General features: G+C 35.8%; 1 protein-coding gene and 1 pseudogene across 1 annotated transcript; both read left to right on the top strand.

The window, feature by feature from the left end:
* The first annotated feature begins 3,712 nt into the window (after positions 1-3,712).
* On the top strand, positions 3,713-4,904 carry LOC127098846 (protein MAIN-LIKE 2-like). The gene is made up of 2 exons (XM_051037368.1): positions 3,713-4,006; positions 4,108-4,904. Exons 1-2 carry the CDS (start codon positions 3,728-3,730, stop codon positions 4,819-4,821), a joined length of 993 nt encoding a protein of 330 aa, XP_050893325.1. The 5' UTR covers positions 3,713-3,727; the 3' UTR covers positions 4,822-4,904.
* Positions 4,905-8,676: 3,772 nt separating this feature from the next.
* LOC127090610 (polygalacturonase-like) lies at positions 8,677-11,106 on the top strand (annotated as a pseudogene).
* Positions 11,107-16,958: the final 5,852 nt, after the last annotated feature.

Raw genomic sequence — 16,958 nt, 5'->3', positions numbered from 1 at the left:
AGAAGTATTGAGAGACTTGACATTATCTTTGGTTGGGTGCGAATGAAGACTGATAAGGATGCTAGGGAAATGATGTTCGGTCGAGACGACATTAATTTGATTGTTGTAATCAGTTAGAATTATTTATGTTTTCAGATGTTTTGTACTGATGTTGGTTATGAAACTCGTTGGAACAAGAACTTAATGATATATAATTATTGATTGTTACAGAAATACAATGTTATCAAAAGCTTAAGATCTAGATAAAATGTTAAAAAAAGCTTAAGATCTAAATAAAATGTTACAAAAATCTTAAGATCTAGATGATGCTCCTTGATTGGGACAGTTGTTTTTGTTGTGTCCTGGTTGACGACAGATACTACATAATCTTATCATTTTATCTGTGGAATCCATCTCTGTTCTGATACGTGTGCTGTTTGGCCTTCCTTTATTCTTTCTACGCATTTGTTCATTATGCCAAACAATATCTCCTCCATATGGAGGCCAGTAATCCTCCATTGGTAGTACTGAAAAGCTTTGACTATATACATTCATGATGGTGCTGGCCTTGTACACATCAGATAAATGGGTGTAAGCGTCTTGACGAGTATAAGCGCATGCTGCAATGACACGGGAGCAAGGTATGCGAAAGGCCTGAAATTTTCCACAATCGCACCAACTTCTGTGTAGTCTAACAGCGTAGGCTAAATTTGGTCTCCCCTCGTTGTTGCCCATTGTTTCCTGGACGCTGAAATTTTGTCTATGACGGTCAAACACTGTTACAGCGTGTGTCGTAGCTTTGACGCTCTCCTCTTTCATGACCTTCATGCAACACTCACTGAATACTTGTCCGGATATTAACACTGCACTCCATCTTTCACCTCTGGTTGCGAACATAGAAGCCAACCTATAATAGGTTGATCTTACCAAGGCGGTTATTGGCAGATTTCGAATCCCTTTGAAAACCCCGTTCATGCATTCCACAATGTTTGTTGTCATGTGGCCCCATCGACAACCACCGTCAAATGCTCTTGTCCACTGCTCTACTGGGATGTTATTTATCCATCTCCCCGCGTCTTCATTAGACAGTCGAATCTCATCACGATAATATTGAAATGACGGTTGAGTTAAAGCATACCCAACATTCACCACCTTCTTGCGAAGATTCTTATCTTTTATAGCACGCATGAAGTTTTGTGCAATGTGTCTGATACAGTAGACATGTGTAGAAGGAGGATCATGCCATCCGTTGTCATGGTTGTTGTAGGCACTTTCAATGGCAGCATGTCTATCTGAAATCAAACATAGATTGGCTTGTGGAGCGACATGCGTTCTGAGATGTCGAAGAAAGAAACCCCATCCACCAGCCGTTTCACCTTCAACAAGAGCAAAGGCAATGGGAAATACATTGTTGTTACCGTCTTGTGCAACTGCCATGAGCAAAGTACCCTTGTATTTTCCGTATAACCAGGTGCCATCAATTTGCAGGAGAGGTTTGCAGAAAGCGAAACCTTTGATGCACGGGTCAAATGCCCAAAAGAGACGGTGAAATATTCTATTACCTGTAGCGCAGGTTCCGTCTGGCATCATTGCTGGCACTGTCTCCAGAATTGCCACAGTTCCTGGGACATAAGTTTTTAGTGCCCATAAAAACCGTGGTAATTCCTTGAATGAATCCTCCCAGTTGCCGAAAACCTGTTCAACAGCCTTTGTCCTTGCAATCCATGCTTTCTTGTAAGATGGAGTATAATTATATGTTGTTCGGATATGGGATATAATTATACTCACCTTCATTGATGGGTCTTTATTTACCAATGGCAGAATGTCTTGACATATCAAAGTTGTGCTCAGTTTACGGTGATCTTGTTCAACGTTAGTTGGAACGCAACTGTGTGGTGGGTCTATTGAAGCGATCTCCCAAGAGTCATTTTTCTTCTTGTAAGATGCAGCCAAACGAAACTTACAAAGCATGTTACGACATTCGATAACATACCTTCTAGAATCAGTGCGTTTCACTGTAAAGTCAGCAAAGTTGTTCATGTGGAATTTTTTGATTGCCAAGACACATTCTTCTTTGGTAAGAAACATGTCTCCCACCTTTAATTCGCCTACTGGTCTCGGATACGGATTATAGAAGACACTGTCGGACGTTTCATCGTCGTGAAGATCCATATTTGTCATATGTTGAGGAGGATTGTAGGCATGACTAGGAGGTATTGGTGGTGGTTGAGCCTCATCTTCATCGTCGTTGTTCAGGATGTGATCAACCTGTATCTCGGTCTCCTCTTCTTCTTCATCAACAACGTCGACTTCTACTTCTGCTTCTGGGTTGAGTTCATCTGACCATTGTGCATCATCTGCAGCATCTTCACCAGCTGCATCCTGATCGGTTAGTTGAGAGTAATGTAAAACTCGATACAATTCATGCCTGAATGTTCATGACTAAGAAACATGTTTTGAACATCTTCATCGTCTCGTATCTTAAGGGGGGAAAACTTGCATTGACCATTCTAAAAAAATATAGGATTTTGATATGTCATCTTTGACACAATACCTGATCCTATAAAGGATTGTATTCTTTTTTTCAAATGCAAAAAGGTTGCATTTCTCTTCATCGTGACTCTAATGGTATCAGTGTTTCTAAAACAAAAACCATGAAGCTCAGACTCAAAAGTTTCACCGTTGCAGTGAACGTTGACACTGTATAATGATGAAGATGACATTTTGGAGATGAAAACTATTTTGCAAGTGCAGATGAATGTGAGTGAAGTGTCTTGGATGTTGATAGTAAGACACTTAAATAGATGGTATCAGTCTCTCACATGCTAGCTAGTTTTGAGATGATGTGTTGGACATTGAAGCTACTCTGAGATAATGTGTCAAGCATGCAAGTCAGTTCTGAGATGAGGTGTCTGTCATGCAAGACAGTGTGAGTTGATGTGTCAAGCATGCTAGCTAGTCATGAGTTGATGTGTCTGTCATGCAAGACAGTGTGAGTTGATGTGTCAATCATGCTAGCTAGTCAAGACAGAAGTGAGTCTTCAGCATGCAGGATACTAGAGAGCCACGTGACTGAGATGATGTGTCAATCTGCAAGACAGTGTGAGTTGATGTGTCAACCAGGCAAGCTATCAAGAAGTGACTCTTCAGTATGCAGGAGACAAGATAGCCATGTGTCGGACATGTAAGACAGTTCTGAGATGATGTGTCAGTCAGGCAAGACAGTGTGAGTTGATGTGTCAGACAGGCAACCTATCAAGAAGTGAGTCTTCGGCATGCAGGATACTAGAGAGCCACGTGTCTGAGATGATGTGTCAGTCAGGCAAGACAGTCTGAGTTGATGTGTCAGACAGGCAAGCTATCAAGAAGTTAGTCATCAGCATGCAGGAGACAAGACAACCACGTGTCGGACACCTAAGATGGTCAGACATGATGTGTCAACCAAGAAAGGCATCAAGAAGTTAGTCATCAGCATGTAGGAGACAAGACAGACACGTGTCGGACACCTAAGATGGTCAGAGATGATGTGTCAATCATGCAAGCCATCCATAAGTAAGTTGTTCACCATGCAGGAGACAACAGTGCCACGTGTCAGACATGCAGAAGGTGGCGCCAATTGGTTTGGCGCCTACACTTAAGGCTTGCACATGGTCGCCAATTTGAATGGCGCCCCCATGGAGTCAGTCCTCGAAACCAAGCATTCAGAACTAGCCTTGCATGCATGTACCCTATGGTGTCGCCAATTTGAATGGCGCCCCCTCTTTATTATTGTACATGGTCGCCAAATGAGGTGGAGACACCATGCAAACACAATTTTTTATGCTCTCCTCCATTTGCCTATAAATTCATCCACTCCTTCAACAATTCTTCCACACCAACATTCTCACTACTTCATCTACATTACTTCTTTTACAATTTCATCTTCAACAAAATCTTCCAATTTCATCTACACCAACTCCCCAACAATATGTCTTTACTCACAATGGGCGAAGCACACAGAGGAACAGTTGCAAACATCGCAACATACGTAAGTTTTTTCTTATACTAATTTTTTATGTTTCATCTCCACCAACCCTATTTTATTTTGAAATACCAACTTAGTCAAGTGTTACATTATTTCTATTATAGGATGTATCAAGGTTTCGAACTCGAGTCCACGAATTTGTCCCAATGGACCCGATGATTCAACCTTATGTTGAACTCGCCGGTTTTGGTCACATTAGCAAGATTATGTCTTGGTCTATAGATAACAAGTTCATTCTAGCCTTATGCGAAAGATGGAGGCCAGAGACACACACATTTTGGTTTCCAACCGGTGAGTGTACCGTGACGTTAGAAGACGTCTACATGCTTTTAGGACTACGAATTGAAGGAAAAGTTGTTAATGGTAAGACCAACTATGCAAATTCAATTTGCATGGAGCTTTTAAACACTGATTTGTTAGATGATAATGCTAGAGGTCAAGGTATACTACTCTCACGCCTAAAGTCATATTATAATAGTTTATATTTAGATGAGAATTCTATCGAAGATGCTCGAATAATCAAAACTAGGTGTTACATTATGTTGTTACTAGGATCCTTTTTATTTCCCGAAGGTAGTGGTTCTAGCATGCATATTATGTACTTACCTTTACTTAGACATATAGATAGAATAGGTAGTTATAGTTGGGGATCTGCATGTCTAGCCTATCTCTATAGTTCGTTGTGCAAAAACTCCCACAAAGACACTTCTACATTTTCTGGATGTGCTGTTTTGCTACAAGCATGGGGATGGTCAAGACTACCGTCTCTAGCACCGGTCAATAACAACCCCTTCACTTTTCCATATGCAAAAAAGTAAGTTGTTTAAATTGCTATATCTTTACTTCCTTCCTTACAGTTTAGTACCCATAACTAATTTATTTTAACTTTTTGGTGTAGATGGTCGGCACGTGGTATGAATTACAGCAGATGTCCGAGACACTGTATTACTCAGTATCGCAACCTGTTGGATCACCTTCGACCGACAGACGTAAGCAAAATAACTTCATTAATTCTATTGTCTTTTTCTACATTCATTTAAATCCTATTGTCTTTAACATTTCAGTTCATTTGGCGTTCATACCTTAATATGGATCATGAGCATCAGATCAACCCTGAAGACGCAGCCGTATGGACAACATGCACACCGATAATACGGTTCACAACAGTGGAGATGCACAACACCGATCGTGTGAAGCTGCAGTTCGGTATGGTCTAGAATATCCCAGACCCCCCAGCTAGCCTAGGAGAATGGCATATGCGTAAAGTGAACGACCAATGGAACTACAACCCTTGGCAAACCTTCGCAAGATCAGAGTGTCGCAAGTGGAAGCACCGTCATGACCATGTCTTAACTGACGCAGTCATGCCAAATGAGGTAAAACCAAGTCGTACTTATATGGCTTGGTATAGATCGGTTGGATTTCAATTCATCGCCGATGATATGTACCTCTACGACCCACGCCAGACAAGTTACACACAAGAAGGATCAACATCTAACCCCCAACAACATTCTCAACTCGGTTACTCACAACCACCTATCCGTCAAACTTTCCGTTCCACAAACACACAAACATACAACCAAAACATGCCATTCACCCAACCCCAATACCAAGAACATCCCCCATACTACCACCAACAAATGGACCATCAACCTTCGACCGAACATCGCTTCGCACCCACACCTTCACCCTACCAAAGTCGCCTTAGCCAAAACACTAACCGCCCCTCCTCCTACCGTAGCCAAGAACCCCAAACATCACAATACCAAAACATCCCACAACCATACCCTTTCCAAACACCCCAACAACCTTTCCAACCGTTCCTAGACCCATCATTCACACCCATGTCTCCCTTCAACCGTCCCGGTCGCCCATCCATGAGTTAACCACAACCCAACTTCTCTGGCATGGGTCATGAGCTCAGCTACGCCGGTACACCATCATTGAATACTGAAGACTATGCTGAATTGGCTGAATACCTCAACGGATCTTCTCCTGTAGGAGGTAATGACGCTCCTGGACCATCAGATGAACAAACACCGGTGCAGAATCGTCAACGTGGGTTAGGGCCAAGGGTTAGGATAGCTAGGGGATGTGGGACCGGAGGTCGGTTAGGTGATCCCGGTCATCACCATTAGGATTCTTTGTGTAAAATCCAAATTTTATTAATATCAATTCATATTATGTCAAATTTATCTTTGTGTAAACTCCAAACATTTAGTTTCTTTGTCTAAACTCCATTTTGGCAAAATTCACATATACATGTTTTGACTGAAACTCCATTGAGATGTCTACTTAAAATAAACACATATCATAATACAAAACATTATAGGTCAGAAACCCTAATTCAAGGGCTTGTTATTGTTATGTTGAAGGGCTTGAATTTGGTCCCTTTTGGCAAAATTCACATACACATGTTTTGACAGAAACCCTAATTTTGGGTCAAGTTCGCAAGGACCTAACTCACTCACTTTTAATTATTTTGAGGTGGGACCAAGTGCATTGGAAAATTTAAGATGTCTACTTCACTTGTTATGTTGGACAAAAATTCATAACTCTAACACAAACACATGCAATAATACAAAACATTATAGGTCAGATAACAGTTAAAATGTCAAAGAGTCCAAGTTCAGGTGCCCATACCTTTCTCATAAAAATTGCAAATGATGCAAAACTTTAGTCCAAATTCATTATCTTGAAAAGATCTACAACTTTTATGTTTAAGGTTTTGTCATTTGAGGCTTTTATCATTCAAACAGAAGGGCTTGAAGTTGGTCCCTTTTGGCAAAATTCACATACACTTGTTTTGACATAAACCCTAATTTTGGGTCAAGTTCGCAAAGACCTAACTCACTCATTTTTAATTATTTTGAACTGGGACCAAGTGCATTGGAAAATTTAAGATGTCTACTTCAAATGTTATGTTGAACAAAAATTCATATTCCTAAAGGAAACACATGCAATAATACAAAACATTATAGGTCAGATAACAGTTCAAAAACTCAAAAGTCCAACTTCAACTGCCCATAACTTTCTCCTAAAAAATCCAAATGATGCAAAATTTATATCCAAATTCATTGTCTTGAAAAGATCTACAACTTTCATGTTGGAGGTTTTTTCATTTGAGGCTTTTTTAAGGGAGGCGCCAATTGAATTGGCGCCTCCTCTTAAAAATAACACATAGGCGCCAATTGGATTGGCTAGGGCAGGTGCCCTAGCCAATCCAATTGGCGCCTCCTTGCAATTTTTAAGAGGGGTCGCCAATTCAATTGGCGCCTCCTCCTAAAAGTGGGGTATTTTGGGAATTTTGCTGAAAAGTGGGGTATTTTGGGAATTTCTTCGAAAAAGTGGGTTATCTTGGTAAAAAAACCTGATAACTAATGGGAGGTAGTCGTGTGGGCCATGAATTTAATGGTTTATGAAAAAAAAGATTTAAAGAAATAGGTTTAATGGATCGGGGAAATTGTATTGGTGAATAGATTTTCATTGAAATTAGCATAATTAAAATGGAATTGGATAACAGTTAATGGTAAAAGAATGGGTTTAAATATAATGTGGCTTATTTACTGGACTACTGTATTATGATGGCTATGAAGGAACTTAATTGAAAATTGGATTTGAATTGGGCCCGAAAAATAAATGTGGAATGGGCTTTAACAAAAATGAAATGTTTAAAGAACCAATTCATCTCCTCAAAATCAATTTGGATCTTCTAACTCGACTCGAACTTCTTGAAATTAATTCAGGAAAGAGCGAAACAATTAAAAAAAACCAAATTTATCTTTAAATATCAAATCTAACCTCAAAGTCAGATAAAACTTCAAAAGTTAATTTGAAGTTGAAATCAAAACGAGGTTAGAATTAATCGGAACAATTATTATGACATGATGACAAAACGATGACTGCATACGAATGGATTGGTGAGTCCAACTGACGTGGCCTGTACAACCGGTTAACAAGATACGTGGTAGACCCTGATGATCAAGGCATGATTAGGCAGGATCAAATGCCTCAAAACCAAACGATTTACCAAGCTAATGAAATTGTCCACCACTATTATCAGCCAAGGGATTAGGGTTTGATTGACTTGATCCAGTATGGACCCTCAAATTTGGGTTTTGCTACCTTATTGAACATAACTTAGGGAAATAACAACAAAAACCCAAATTTCCTCCTTCGGTAAGATCCCCATGTTTTAAGTCTGTGCATCATGCTTTAAAGTTATTAACACCAATGAAAGCTTCAACAAGCCCAGACAAAATTGGGGTATGACAATGAGAATCATCACATTGTGATTGATGAACCAGACGTGTATTTGAGAACAACCCTTATTTGTTTGTATCATCAGTTCGGAACTCATATAGAGTAGTAACAGAGAGGGTGAATGGTTATTTGGTGGATCTTGTGACCCATGACCATAGTCAGTGGATTCAAATCAGTCGGAGAGAAAATCTTTGTTGTGTGAAAAATCATGGCATGTGTTCATAGAGCATGAATTTGGATCGGTCGGGGAGTAATGGTCTTAGAAAGTAGAGATTTGTTACCAGTGTCCATAGTCCAAGACGTAGGATCGGTCGGTGAAAGATACGTTGTTGGACATTCCCAAATAAGGATTCATTGACTTATGTGAACTCCTGTTGTGTGTTTTCCGTATGAAGTGTGAATTCCCTTAAATGCTTAAGTCTCTTTTATATTTTGTAAGTGTGCCCAATTAGGACCAAGTGGAATGAGTTAAGTTAAAAATTGATAAGAGATCCATTTAGAGCCAAGTGGACCCATAAGATATGAGAACTTGCTGAGAATATTATGTCACCTGAATATTATTGTTGTTTCAGGTAATTCTATGTATGTATTAGGCAACGATAAGCTTACTTGTTGATGTTTTGGCGATCGAACTTTTTGGATTGTGGTCTACCGTTGTAGATCATGTGGATCATGTTCCATTTATGTATATTATTTCTTCTAGACATGTATATATAACATTGTAGATAGGCTCTTAGATGTATCAGTACCATTTACACTATTGTTAGCAAAGAAATTCCAATTTGCAAATTCGACAGAGGAATCAGCTGGAATTTCTAAAGAAACACAAGGCAAGGTCAAATCCATTTTCAATAGATATCCAAGGGGAAAACAACGACGTTAAACATAAATTAAATCAGGTATGGGACTTAGTGAAATTTTCAATGGATATGATCAAATTGTCAATCATGTACCTATATACTACTTTATATTGGGTGTGCATCATGTATCAAATTGTGCCGATGAAAACACAAATTTTCCTTGAAGATGAAGAAATGATGATTAGACCCATGATGGTAAATATATAATGATGATGTCTAAAAGCTATAATTAATTTTTCCAGCTTTTTTAGAAATATATTAGTTGTGGATTTACCTACGGATTCTTAAAATATTGGTTTTAGAATTATCCACAAATTCTTAATATGTTGTTGATTTAACTCTGGGTATACCAGTGGAATAGTTTTTGCGGGTTTCCTACCTAAATAATTACGAAGGTTTAGCTTGGAACCAATGTCAACAGAAAATTCCAAAGGAAAGCATAATATTTTTAGTAGTGAAGATCAACTTAATCCAACACTATATATATATATATATATATATATATATATATATATATATATATATATATATATATATATATATATATATATATATATATATATATATATATATATATATATATATATATATATATATAATTGCATCTGCATCGGATTGCAATTGCAATGTGACTTTAAAACTACACATTTTACGCTTTAGGAACCCTACTAGATGATTTCATCCTTGTTTCTTAAAGTATTTTTATCAAAAATAATTATTTAATGACTCGAAATAATTATTCTTGTCGAGTTGAAAATTCAAAGAAAATTAATTAATTTCTTATAAATTATAATTAATTATTTCTTTCATATACAATAAGGCTTTCACAACTGCTTGGAATGAAGCATGTGCATCAACAACTGCGGCCAAAATTCTGATTTTGGCTGGAACATACAAAATGGGTTTATTAGAAGTTAAAGGTCCTTGTAAGGCTCCTATAGAAGTTCAAGTGAATGGCACAATTGATGCACCTATGAGCAATGATGACCTTAAAGGAGCTGAACAATGGATCAGGTTTGACACTATAGAGTCCTTTACCTTATCAGGAAAAGGAGTTTTTGATGGTCATGGTGCAGCTACATGGAAACATGCTCCAATTGCTTAGAAAGATACTAATTCATCTAAATGTGCAATGGTAAACACAAATAAATAACTATATTCAATAATGAAAAATCTTACTCATATTATACAGTTATAATTAAATTTATTGGTTGAATTCCTTCCAATAGAATATTTATTTTCATGCTCTCACCAACTCATTGGTGACTGGAGTTACATCTAAGGACAACAAATATTTTCAATTTATGGTTTTGGCGTGTTGCAATATCACATTTAATGCTGTCACAGTTATAGCCCCTGATGAAAGTCCTAATATTGATGGAATCCATATAGGAATATCAAATGGTGTTACAATTACTAATAGCAACATTGGTACTAGAGATGATTGCATATCATTGGGTGATGGTAGCCAAAAAGTAACTATCGAAAATGTGAATTGTGGACCTGGACATGGTATTAGTGTTGGAAGCCTTGGAAAGTTAACAACTGAAGAGAATGTAGCAGGTTTAATAGTTAAGAATTATACTCTAACAAAAACTGAAAATGGTGTGAGGATTAAGACTTGGCCTGATGAACCAGGAAAAATTACTATTACTGATATGCATTTTGAAGATATTACCATGGTTGATGTTATGAACCCTATCATCATTGACCAAGAGTATTGTCCATGGAACAAGTGTTCCAAAAAGGTAATCAATACATCATCTTTAATTATATATTAATTATAAAATTAGAAGTTATATGACTAACATTACTTCTTGTACGGTTTAGAATCCATCACAAATTAAGGGCACATCTGGAACAGCAGAAGGAGTGACTATTATTTGCAGTAGTGGTGTACCGTGCGAAGGTGTGGAGTTCAATAATGTTTATCTCACATTCAATGGAGCCCCAGCAAGAGCTAAATGTTCTCATGTCTAACCTTTAGTCACAGGAAAAGCTCCTATTTGTGGAGATTCAACTTCAGCATCACCTTAAGCGTCACCAACTTCAGGTTTAACTTCACCTTCAGCTTCACCAACTTCAAATCCAGCATCACCTTCAGCTTCACCAGCTTCAGCTTCAACATCACCTTCAACTTCACCGGCTTCAGCTTCAGCATCACCTTCAGCTTCACCGGCTTAAGATTCTGATTCAGAGTCAGCTTCACCATCTTTAGATTCATAATTTTTTTTCTTATAAATAAAACTATTTAGAAGATTATATAAACCATCCCCATAATGTGAGGATATACTAGTATAATCCTGTATGAATACATAACTTGACATGTGTATTAGATCTATTTTAATGTTTATATGTATTCTTTCTCATATAAAAAATAAATTTCACACGGTTTGTGTAATAAGCGACTTAAATACATTGTTTAAAATACTTGAGATTCATATTTAATAATTTGAAATGTATTGGGATGTAAACAAAATAGAAGTAGCAAATGATCAAATTCATATAAATGGTTCGTTGAACCTTAAAATGTAAACACTGAACACATCAAAAGGAAATTTACTACAAAATATTACTTCTCAAATAGGATTCAAAGGTCAACCTAATATTCAAACTATAAGGATTAGAAGATCCAAGACCATATTAACAAGTTCATGGATTTATGAAATTCCTAATTGCATATGCTTCATGCATAACGACCACTAAAATTTTATCATTTTGACTCAGGCCATTGACAAAATAAGTGTATGTTTTGTGTTCATGGTTAATTTCCTTTTCTTTATCATTTTGTTGAAAAGATTAGTGTTGTTCCTTTTGTATTGCCTGTATTAAGAAAAACCACATGGAGTCTTCAAGATGTTTTGGTGAATAAAGGGCACATGTAGGATCACATGTTTCAACATGTGTGCAACACATACCATTTGTCTGAAGGCCATGATGGATGTTGTTCTAAGCGTATTTTTGTTGTTTTGTTTTAATTATCCTTGTTGTTGTCTTTTAGTAATGCATTTATTAGTTTTGTTTGGATAAATAAATGGACCAAAACAAACCAAATGGAGATTTCAATTTGAATTCAAACAAATTAAATGTTTTTGGAGGACGTGGTCTCACCATCAGTATCCCATTGGAGAAAAGCCCTGAAGTTGCATTGTTATTTAAGGATAATTAAATCTAACATTTGAAGTGTGCAATTTATTAAGATTTGTGTGTTAGGGTTTATACTTTGAGTCTTTGTTTATATTGTTCTTTGTGAACCACTCTAACGCCTACATTCATATCTAAAGGTGTATAGTTTGTTTGTTAGTTGAGTTGCAACTCAATGTTCAATATTTTTATTATTAGTGTGATCACTAGGGTTTGTGATTGAGAGAAAGTGACATGGGTTCTCATATTTAGGGAAAGTACTAAATAGAAATATACTTGTAGAATTAAGAAGATGGCCATCGAACATGGGGATGTTCATCTAAGACACTTTATACTAGATTGGGTTAACATTCCTAGGTATTCTTTTATTGCTTTACAATTTATCATCTTGTTTTATATTTTTTGTCAATTCTGGTATAAGAATTGGACACATTCGTTAAAGCATTTGGTCTAACATCTACCCTTTTAAGAATATAATTTCAATTGGCATCAGAGCAAACACCCTGTTCTGTTTGGGTGTGTTCCGTGATTCTTATTATGTTCAAGATGGAGAATTTCAAAGGAGAGTAGTTCATTGTCCACATATTCTTATGGTATTAAGAATCATCCAAAGATTAGTTCTAAAAAAATCATGACGATTCTGACACTACAATGAAAAACATATATGAGAATTTTTATGAAAGAAATTTATCACGATTGTATGTCCGCGTTAGGTAGTGTGTGATTGAAAGTGTGTTATTTACAACCACGATCTATTTTATGTTGTATTTAACTATAAAGCATGTTACCTATAGTCATAGTTGTATTAAACAAACGTAGTAAAATATTTATAGGTCTTGGGTTCGATACCCAGCAACTTCATTTTTGGCGTATATTATTCTGGATAACATTCTTCCTAAAAAAATAGTTGTATTAAAAAACCATTGTAGAATTATTTATCCTTTTTAAATGTATATTTTCTTATTTTACAGAATTCCCAAGTTTTTAAAATGAAGTGCTTTGAATTGTATCAGACGAGAAACATCAACAAACCCATTGGTGAATCATATTAGACCCAAAGTTATATTACATCAAAGTCAAACCTACATTAAGAGCCAAAAATTGTATACTACATCAAAACCAAAACGACACAAAACAACCTACAATTTACGCATTATTTCAAATAATAATATCTTGGTGTCTTGGTGTCATGACTTTAAACACCTATAATTTGAAATAATAATAATTGTTAGCAAATAACCTTAGAAATTATTAAATTAAAAAAATTATGAATACAAAATAAAGAATAAATTTTAATTTTTCCACATGGCTTCTTGATGATCGTCACGAAAAACATGCACAACATCTATATCAACGTCTTCATATAAAGTAGGCACTTGTGTGGCGTAATAAGGAGTGAAAGGTATATCAAACTTTCACCAATATGAGGAATGTATTTTCCTTGGAGAATAATTTACCACCTCCTCTATAAGTCCAAAGGGTTTGTCACATTAAAAACTTGTTTTTTCTAGGTAGCCATGATGAACAGTTCTGTGATATGCGTTTTCTTGGCATGGTCAACCCGTGTGAATCCTAACTAATGAGTTTTTGTTCCATTTTTATTGAGCACCAACTTTCATTTACATAAAGGCACTATGAAAATAACATAATCAATCTCCAAAATCTCCTCAATGACACCATAGAAAACTTTATATGCCAATATAAGATTCTTATCTTTCATACTAGAGAAACACATAGTTTCAGCCTAAACCATAACCCCAATATTTTGCATTGTGTTACAATCATCTTTTCCATTTGTATAAAAGGAAAGTTTACTAAAGTGATACCCAATCCAAGTTATCACATTAAATATTTTCATGTACGACAACCATTTATTTATCTCTGATTCACTTTCATCTTTAGAAGTCCTTTCATTAAAATAACTTATGAATTTCTTGTTATGCTCTATCAACAATAAATTCTCACTTATTCAGTGATAATTTTTATTTATGAGTATCCATGGAACATATTAAAGGCTTATAAATATGCTTGAAGAAATACATCATGAGGCATTGGCATAACATTTAAGCATTGAGTACCTCTACCTCCATAATTGTCAGCATGATGAGACTTTAGAATTCCTATAGTCTCTGCTTCCAACAAATAGTTTTAACAAAACTCAACAGCTTCTTCTATCATGTACCTTTCAATGACCGAAGCTTATGGTCGCTGATGATTCTTCATATATCCTTTGAATATCTTCATGTATTACCATGCTGGATTCATTCTCCTTAAATAAACTGAAGCATAACATCTTGTTTTTCTGACTAGATGAACAAGTAAGTGTACCATAATGTCAAAAATGATAGAGGAAAATACACCTTCAATTGAAAAAAGATTATTGCAGCCTCATCTTCTAATTCATCTAATTTTTTGAAATCAAGATTTCTGTTACATATAAAATTGCATAATAATCACACTTTGGTTGTAGTTGGTGTTACATTTTTGGGAAGGGTGCCACTGATAGCCACTAGTAGAAGTTATTGCATCAAGACATGACACTCATGTGATTTTAAGCCAATTAACATGAGATCCTTCATTGATACAAGTTTCTTGATGTTTGACGAGTAACCTTGGGGAACTTTGATACCATGCGAACACTCTTTTTTCTTTTCCTTTTTAGATAGAGCATGACATGCAAGATGCAAATAGCTTCTCTCTCCTCTATATTCTGGAGTCAACTATGTTCATATACTCATCTCAACCATATCTAAACAAGAATTCTTACTATAATTAGTATTTACTGGAATCTTTAGAAGTGTTTTTATTAAACTATCACACATATTTTTCTCCACATGCATCACATTAAGACAATATCTTGTATTGAGGTTAGACCAATACGGAAGATCGAAGAACACCAATCTCCTTTTCCAAATATTTCTATCAACATGACCTTTTTTATTCTTTTCGAAAAACAACAGTAAGGTGTACTTGTCGTTGTTAAACTTCATTTCCCATTAAAGGTTTATATGCGATTTCGCATAGTCGAATTCTTTTTTCTAAATTCAAGTTAATAAAAACATGTATTAGATTCACATGTAGGACACACTTTATGTTTTTTGACACTATATCCATCCAAATTACCATATGTAGTGTAATATCCCATATCCTTTAAAAATATTTATACCTTGTTAGTTGAGTCAAATTCTTAAATGCTCTATTCTTTGTCAGTTGGAACAAATAAGGTAATTACTGAACTCAAATGATTGTAATTATTATTCAATTCCATTGACCTTTATAAATTTGTGCAAGAAAGACCATTTTGGTAACATTAATTAATCTCCAATTACTCATTAGAATAAATATCTGAATTTCAGATATTTTCTCTTCTCTCTCTTAACAACCAAATGCCATTGTTATTAAGAAGAAAAAAGATAAGTTGGGAGAAGAAGAAAATAAAGAGAAAATAGAAAGAGAAATAATAAGAATAAACTTTGAGAGAAAGAGATTAGGAATGTATCAATAAGATTTCAATATTAACACTCATCATCCTCTTGATTCAAGGTGGGTTTCTAGGTAGACATAACTTAGGTTTTGTGTGATTTTGTTGTGAGCATGAATTTAGGGTTGATGCATAGAGTTATTGTGTTTTACTTGCTTGCATGTGAAAACCCATGATAATTGGTATTGAATTGTGTATCATGATGCTATATGTTATTTATTGATGCTTGTTTCTCACTCTGTTAAGTTTTCTTACTATATCTTTCTTGGCATTCACTCTAGGCGAGGGACTGCATGATAAGAAAGCGTATCAAGTCCAATCAGAAGTTGTTTTAAAATTCTCTCTATGCGAGGACACGTGTCTCTCTATGCAAGACAAACGATTTTAAAGGTAAATGACATTCTAGATCCCCTAGCTTGAGCCTTCCTGGGAGCTCACCTGGACTCCTTGTTCTAATAGGAAGAGGAAAACTAGAGCTTTGGGCTATCTACCTCGCCGGAAGCTCGCTTAAAGCTCGCTAAGCGAGGGTTTCGATGATTTGAAAAATACTTTGTTTCTCTATTTCCACCATAAAATGGGAAGCGTAACTCTGATTGATGCTTGGACGGATTGTTCACCAGCGCTTTTGGCAACCAATTACTTAGTTTTGGATAATTACTTGCATGATCAAAATAGAAAATCACACGGCATTTTTGTGCATATTTTCCCAAAATTCAATTCCTCAACTAATGTTATAGGTTATAACAAAGTGTTTAATAAAGTAAAAAAAAAACTAAAAAGGATGAACAAAGAGCTTGGTGGTTTCGACTGTGTCAATATCCAAAATAAATTGGAAACTTAATAAATTTTAGACAAAGTAAAGGAGAAATAAAAGTTACTTCAATTAAATAAAGAAAAATTGGTGAAAAATCATACATTTTCACTACAAACTCCTTTCTCGCTCTAACTTGGGTAATTTGAGTTCTATAGAGATTTTGTAATGATATTACCACCTGATTCTTATTGCTAGAATCACTATATATACTAATGTAAAAATAATTATCTACGACACAAATTTCCCTACTATATGACACGTAATCTCTGGTGAAGTTACCATCTTCGACCAAGTGTCACACGCGTTTTTTACCTTTGGATAAGATTAAAAATAAATTATTCAATATAACACTTTTACTTTGTTTCAATGATCATGGTTGTTGACTCAAGCTGT

This window comes from Lathyrus oleraceus, chromosome 1 (assembly GCF_024323335.1).
Source record: "Lathyrus oleraceus cultivar Zhongwan6 chromosome 1, CAAS_Psat_ZW6_1.0, whole genome shotgun sequence".
In the NCBI taxonomy this organism is placed as follows: domain Eukaryota; kingdom Viridiplantae; phylum Streptophyta; class Magnoliopsida; order Fabales; family Fabaceae; genus Lathyrus; species Lathyrus oleraceus.
This window is presented reverse-complemented; position numbering and strand designations above follow the sequence as displayed.

What these genes read in the sequence shown, in the direction of transcription:
- LOC127098846 (XM_051037368.1), top strand. Translation starts at nt 3,728, where the DNA reads ATGGCGCCCCCTCTTTATTATTGTACATGGTCGCCAAATGAGGTGGAG. An exon ending in TTGCAAACATCGCAACATAC is followed by an intron (nt 4,007 to 4,107) that starts GTAAGTTTTTTC and finishes TTTCTATTATAG; the next exon opens with GATGTATCAAGGTTTCGAAC.